This window comes from Musca vetustissima, unplaced genomic scaffold (assembly GCF_032173495.1).
Source record: "Musca vetustissima isolate MV318-11 ecotype Yass unplaced genomic scaffold, APGP_CSIRO_Mvet_v1 utg6764, whole genome shotgun sequence".
NCBI lineage: Eukaryota > Metazoa > Arthropoda > Insecta > Diptera > Muscidae > Musca > Musca vetustissima.
Genome location: NW_026878987.1, coordinates 3,010 through 10,394, shown reverse-complemented (window position 1 = coordinate 10,394; position 7,385 = coordinate 3,010). Strand labels below are relative to the sequence as shown.

The 7,385-nt window shown below is 34.5% G+C and overlaps 1 protein-coding gene across 1 annotated transcript; it reads left to right on the top strand.

Annotated features, from left to right (window-relative positions):
- Positions 1-2,863: 2,863 nt before the first annotated feature.
- Positions 2,864-6,467, top strand: LOC133323801 (RNA polymerase II-associated protein 3-like; the record flags this gene model as incomplete). The annotated part of the gene is made up of 6 exons (XM_061532700.1): positions 2,864-3,034; positions 3,089-3,435; positions 5,227-5,435; positions 5,501-6,003; positions 6,064-6,349; positions 6,410-6,467. Coding segments are annotated over exons 1-6 (1,574 nt in total), but the record flags the coding sequence as incomplete, so codon positions are not given.
- Between the last annotated feature and the right edge of the window lie 918 nt (positions 6,468-7,385).

Here is a 7,385-nt window from a genome sequence, read left to right as displayed (position 1 = left end):
CAAATAATTTGAAAATTTAATTAGATGGTAATATGTATATCAAAATCAACACGATAGCCAATTAGAAGATTACCATTTTTCTCGAGTAAAAAGTTCTCTTACATTTGGTTGAACATTATACTAGTTTTGTGGGTTCAGGAACGGGTTTCGAGTAAAAAGTGGGAAAACTTGTAAAATTAGTAGAATATTTTAGGTTATGGAACGGAACTAATATCTGTAAACAATTCCTGTTTACCATTTTTATTCGGCCAAATTTCTCGAGTAAAAAGTTTACAATGAAAAACCCAATTTGTTTTGAGTTCTCTTGAATTTGGCTGAACAGTTTTCAAGTTTTATGGGTTCAGGAACGGGTTTCGAGTAAAACGTTAGAAAACTTGTAAAATTTGTAGAACCTTTTATGTTCTGGAACGGAATTAATGTCTGTCAACAAATTCGTTTGTTTGCTTACAAGTCATAACGAAATAGCTGATAAAATGTCAGCTGATTTTACTGGAAAATGTTTACTAGGTAAATTTTCCCAATAAGAATTGGAAAATACTCAGTAACACAACTGGCAAATTTTCTCTCTCAATTTGCTATATTTTACTGAACTTTAACTTAAACCAACAGTATCCAGAAACAGTTTGTAGAAATTAATGAGTAAACGAGCATACCATGGCACAATGAATAGGTAGCCCATTTAGCGCAGCTGATGTCTTTAGATTTCATCCGAACTTTGCCCATCTTATTATTTCTTCCAAGCTTAGTTCAAATTCGAAGATGGGGAATATTGGTCCACTCCTTCTCGAACCTCCAATCAGGGGCTAGGTCTAATTGCGGCTATAGTTCATTATCGAACCTTACGTTCTAATTTTCTTATCTCTATATCCTCCGCAGGTGAAATGATAACAAAAGAGTCTTAGAACCAAACTCAAAACCCGCAACAAATCAGATAACTATTTTAATATAAAAAAGGGGGTTATATGGGGACTACCCCAAAAAGGAGGCGAATATTTATAATTTTTGGTAGGGAGATTTGTTACCATATACGACTACAAAATACCAAATTGCAGCGAATTCGGTTGAAAAACGCGCTCAAGAACCCCAAAATACCGAAAATTGGGGGTACCCTTATATGGGGGCTATCCGAAAAATTGACCTATATTCATAATATTTTGTGGAGAGATTTGGAACCTATTAAGAACTCAATGTACCAAATTTCATCGTATTCGGTAGAAAAACGCGCTCAAGAACCCCAAAATACCGAAAATTGGGGGTACCCTTATATGGGGGATATCCGAAAAAATCAACCTATATTGATCATTTTATGTGGAGAGATTTGGTACCTATTAAGAACTCGAAATACTAAATTACAGCCAATTCGGTGGAAAAATACGATCAAAACCCCCCAAAATACTGAAAATTATGAGGTACCGTTATATGGGGGCTACCAGAAAAATTTCAGCGTATTCGGTTGAAAAACGCGCCCAAGAACCCCAAAATACCGAAAATTGGGGGTTACTGTTATATGGGAGCTATGCCTAAACGTGTACCGATATATCCCATCTTCGAACTTGACCCGCCTGCAGACAAAAGACAACCCTATGCAAAATTTCAGCACCCTATCTCAATTCCTTCAGAACAGGACGGACATGGCTAGATCGTCTTAGAATTTTACCCTGATCAAGAATATATATACTTTATAGGGTCGGAAATTAATATTTCGATGAGTTACAAACGGAATGACAAAATTAATATGCCCTCCATACTATGGTGGAGGGTACAAAAATTGGATCAAATAGTTTTCTGGGTAGTTTCACCTTTCAAGAACTTGAAATAGCATATCACGCCCACTTTGATTTTAAAATGCGGTTAAAACTGAAAGTTTGAAATGTCGACAATGTGAGGGAGCTTTATTGAAAAGTTCCCGCGACAAAGTTTTCGATAGTAAGAGGCGGCTACAACATTTAAAATACTAAATGTAATGCGATGTGGAGCTATGTTAAAACGTGGAAACATCATATAATAATACAAGTTAGGATAACTCCAGGTGCCTTCTAATGTCAAATAAAAATAGTAATATCTTTCAGTTTTAATTTCAATTAATGGTATGTTCTGCTGTTTCCGGAACAGACATTTAATTTCAATATATTTCAATCCTATTCAAAATAACTCACACATATACTCAAAATAGGTATTTATACCCTACTTTGTAATTGTTATTTCACGGTAAAACAAAATTTCAAATACTCAAAGACCCAATGAGAACCCAAGAAATTAAAATTAATTGTTGCGTATAATTATTTTATCTTTTGACAGAAGAAGCCAAAACTTACATAGTTGTTTTTTGTTATTTAACTCAAGCTGCCCTACCTTGTACCATGGGTGGAACCGTTGAAAAACATTGACATAATTTTAAAACAGTTCACATTTAAGCTTCATATGTTGCTAATTACACGGTCTTAACCAAATTGGTCTTAAATTTTATATATAATATTCAGCAAAATATTCACAATATAATCGTATCAAATCAAATTTCCCTTAATTTTAAATTTCATTATAATTTCTCAACAAATTCCTCGCATTTAGCAACGAGTTGCCAACTATTACGTATGTACCCGTTTCACTAACTACAACCACCATTCACGTAACGTAACGTACAAATGGTTAACCATTCCTCGAGTAACCACACATTGTATTGGCATGACAGCACAGAAATGAACCAAAACAATAGAATTTATTTTGACAATTCTCGAATTGTGTGAGTTTCCCGCACCTTCTGCAAAAATACACCGAACGTTGTGAAGCTAAACAAAACATTTTTGCACAAAGGAGAAAAAATTGAAATAAGAAACCCAAATAAATAAGACAGAATAAACTAACAATGGAAACGGCACGTAAATCATTCGATATCACCAATCAGGTACGACAAAATGCCGAAGAAATTAAAAATGCCATGAACGATTTGTATAGCTGGGAGAAGGAAATCAAGGATAAGGAGAAGAAATTGCAGAATACACCAGCCGCCAGCAATGACATTGGAGATAATAAAATTGTAAGTCATTTTGGTATTGGAAAGGACTTTTATTAATGTTCATCTCTCTTGTAGTTAAATACAATGCCACTTCCACGAAGTCACATCACAGAGCAGGTCTCTAATAAAGATTCAACATCACAACAACAACAACCATTAAATGATTTATCCGGTGGTGGTAACAAGGGAAAGCAACAACCCCAACAATCATTGGAGTCGCCAACTGAAAAAGTGGACACGGTATTAGATCCCATGGCCATGAAACACAAGGAGGCGAATGAAATCAAAGATCGCGGTAATAGTTTTGTTAAATTGGGTCAATACGACATGGCCATTGATGAATATAACAAGGCAATTGAATTGTATCCCGATGATGCGATTTATTACAGCAATAGGGCATTGTGCTATTTGAAAATGGAAAGGTAAGACATAGTTAAACAACAAATATTAATAAATAGCATTTATTTTTTTGTCGATAGGGTACAGTAACTTGCGATATTATTATTGCCATGGTCACATATTTATTTAAAAGTAACAAAATAGAAAACATGTACTAGGGCAGTGTAAAAATACTAAAGGGAGAACTGATAGAAAACCAGTAAGGAAAGTAGAAAAGTCCGACTATATGATACCCTTCACCACTATGGGTATATTAAACAGGACTATTAACATTAAATTGGAGGAAATAAAATATGTGATATTTATCTAACTGTGAATCGACTTCAAACAAATATCAATAGGTCATACGTTGGGCTATGTCTGTACTTCTACAAAACGCAACTACGTAATTATATGTTCAATTTTGTACATTGTGCAAAATATGATGTCAATCTGACTAACATGAGGCAAAAATATATATGGAAGTTATATCCGAATATGAACCGATTTCAACGGAACTTGTCACAGGTTAGGTTATACTAATTTCAGTACGTTTTGTTCCTATCAACCATATATTGGATCCTTGGTGCGTCTATTGAAATCAATCTATAATATAAGGGAGTTATATCTAAATCTCAACCGATTTTCACGAAACTTGGCACATATCAGTCATAATTGAATTATTTTATCTATAAAAGAACTGAAGTACGTCCTACATCTAAAAACTAGCTATAGAGTAGCTTAAGAAGGACTTCTACCTAATGAATAACATAAAAGGATATTTTAGCAACAGAATGTCAAATTGTTGTAGGTGTTGTTTTTCTAGTTCTAGAAGATCTGAAGACCATGTAACTAAAGAAGAGATGAGGAAAATCTCCTAGTTGTAGAGGAGCTGCAAAAGTTTTTTTAGATATGTAAGGAGTCAACAAAAGCTGAACAAGATTCTCCCCCAAGGAGCAGAAGAAGGTCTCCTAGCTACGGAAGATATCAGATTTAAGAAGATATTTTAAATATGGTAGAGATATTCCAGCTCTAGAATAGTTGAAGAATGTCTTCTATATAGGAAAAAATATTCTTTAAGAAATCCACGTCTGTGTTGGTCCCTGAAAAAATATTCTTTAAGAAATCCAAGCTTGTGTTGGTCCCTGAAAAATATTCTTTAAGAAATCGACGCCTGTGTTGGTCCCTTAAAAAATATTCTCTTAGAAATCCACGTCTGTGTTGGTCCCTTAAAAAATATTCTTTAAGAAATCCACGTCTGTGTTGGTCCCTTAAAAAATATTCTTTAAGAAATCCACGTCTGTGTTGGTCCCTTAAAAAATATTCTTTAAGAAATCCACGTCTGTGTTGGTCCCTTAAAAAATATTCTTTAAGAAATCCACGTCTGTGTTGGTCCCTTAAAAAATATTCTTTAAGAAATCCACGTCTGCGTTGGTCCCTTAAAAAATATTCTTTAAGAAATCCACGTCTGTGTTGGTCCATTAAAAAATATTCTTTAAGAAATCCACGTCTGTGTTGGTCCCTGAAAGAATACTCTTTAAGAAATCCACGCCTCGCCTGTATTGGTCCCTGAAAAAATATTCTTTAAGAAATCCACGCCTCGCCTGTATTGGTCCTTGAAAAAATATTCTTTAAGAAATCCACGCCTCGCCTGTGTTGGTCCCTGAAAAAATATTCTTTAAGAAATCCACGCCTCGCCTGTGTTGGTCCCTGAAAAAATATTCTTTAAGAAATCCACGCCTCGCCTGTGTTGGTCCCTGAAAAAATATTCTTTAAGAAATCCACGCCTCGCCTTATTAAAGAGTTTTTCTTTAAAAATCTTTCAATAATTTCAGATATGACGAATGCATTGACGATTGTGATCGGGCAACAGAAATCGATAATTTAGCAGTGAAAGCTTATTATCGTCGCATGCAGGCAAATGAGTGCTTAGGCAATAATATGGATGCCCTTAAGGATTGTACTACAGTACTAATGATTGAGCCCAAAAACAGTGAGGCAAATCGCAGCCTGGAAAGGATTAACGAACGCTTACGTAAAAATGGTATATTTCAATTGAAATGATTGCAAATTTCCAAATAATAAAGTCATTTCTTATTTTTTCCACAGCGAAAAACTCAAAAGGTCCCAATTTCACAAGTCTGCGTAGCAATGTTGTGGATATTTTACCCATTGATAAGCCAGCCTATAAACGTTCTACGAAACCCTTAAAGCGTATACCAATTGCTGATGTTGTTGGACCGAAAGAAATTAAAAATAATGATTGTCTTAAAATGTCAGATGAGGATATTGATAAGATGTTTAATAGTTATAGCGGTGTTATTAAAGAGATTAAAAATCCCGAAGAAAGACTTAAGGCCAAAGAAAATGCTGCTGCTGCGGCCAAACAAACAAAACCTGTTGCAGTGGATAATAAGGATAATATAAAACACAATGAAAATAAAGAAAATATCGTAGAAGAGAAATCAACTTCAAAGGATGCACAACCGGAAAAGGCACACAAAGAAAATGATGTTAAGAAAACTAATGAGGCCAAAGAACAAGATTCGAATAAAATTGAAAGTGTAAACAAGTTGACAACAAATATTGTTGATGACAACATTAACTACAATGTAAGTAAGATAGTTTTTTATCAAATCTCAATTTATTTAAAATAGTTGTATATTTTGTAGCGTCCCCTACCAGAAGCTCCAATATCCTCTGCTCAATTTTATTCCAATTGGAAAGAGTTATCACCACAACATAAATATGAATATCTGAAAAGTATTAATCCCAATAATGTGTGTAAAATTCTGGGAGCTGGTTTTGATTCCGACACCCTAACCGATGTCATACGCACACTACATGATTTCTATTTGCCGACAAAGGATGCAACCTTAGCTAAAACTCTACTGGAAGTTAGTAAAAATAAACAGGTGCCCATTTTGTCATTGCTAATGTCCAATGAGGAGAGGAAGGGTAGGTTTGCATACTAATGAAAATGAAGTACATTTTAATTATTACTTTTTTTTCTTTCAGCCCTTTCCGAAATTGTTAACTCTCTGAAGGGTGACAGTTCTTCGGATGCAGCTGCAGCGCAAATAATGAAAAATTTCAATTTGAAATAAACAGAGCTATCAATTCAAATTGTTTCTCGGATACATATTCATTTCCTGCCTTCCCAAAAAAGAAAATTAGTATGTTAATTTCCTTTTTTCTTGTGGTATTAATTCTACTTCTTTTTTTGGTAATACTTAATAATTATACATATAGAATAATTTTTCCAAAGAATTAATGTTGAAAAATATAAAATTCTATTCTAGTTACAATAGTGTGAAGAACATGGAGAAATCATTTATGCTGTTGATTGACATATTTGCATTTAAAGTTAATACAACGGGAGACAAATTCACGATACAATACTATATACGAACATTCATATTGAGAAAGAATGAAAGTTTCAATGATAAATCAATTGATAAATCACAAAAAAAAAAACAAATAGCTGTGCGGAGAAGGTTCCGGGATACTCTAAATATAAGTCAAAGCGGACATCAGCAACCATCACAATCGAGAATTTCTTAAAGAATATTTTTTCAGGGACCAACACAGGCGAGGCGTGGATTTCTTAAAGAATATTTTTTCAGGGACCAACACAGGCGAGGCGTGGATTTCTTAAAGAATATTTTTTCAGGGACCAACACAGGCGAGGCGTGGATTTCTTAAAGAATATTTTTTCAGGGACCAACACAGGCGAGGCGTGGATTTCTTAAAGAATATTTTTTCAGGGACCAACACAGGCGAGGCGTGGATTTCTTAAAGAATATTTTTTCAGGGACCAACACAGGCGAGGCGTGGATTTCTTAAAGAATATTTTTTCAGGGACCAACACAGGCGAGGCGTGGATTTCTTAAAGAATATTTTTTCAGGGACCAACACAGGCGAGGCGTGGATTTCTTAAAGAATATTTTTTCAGGGACCAACACAGGCGAGGCGTGGATTTCTTAAAGAATAT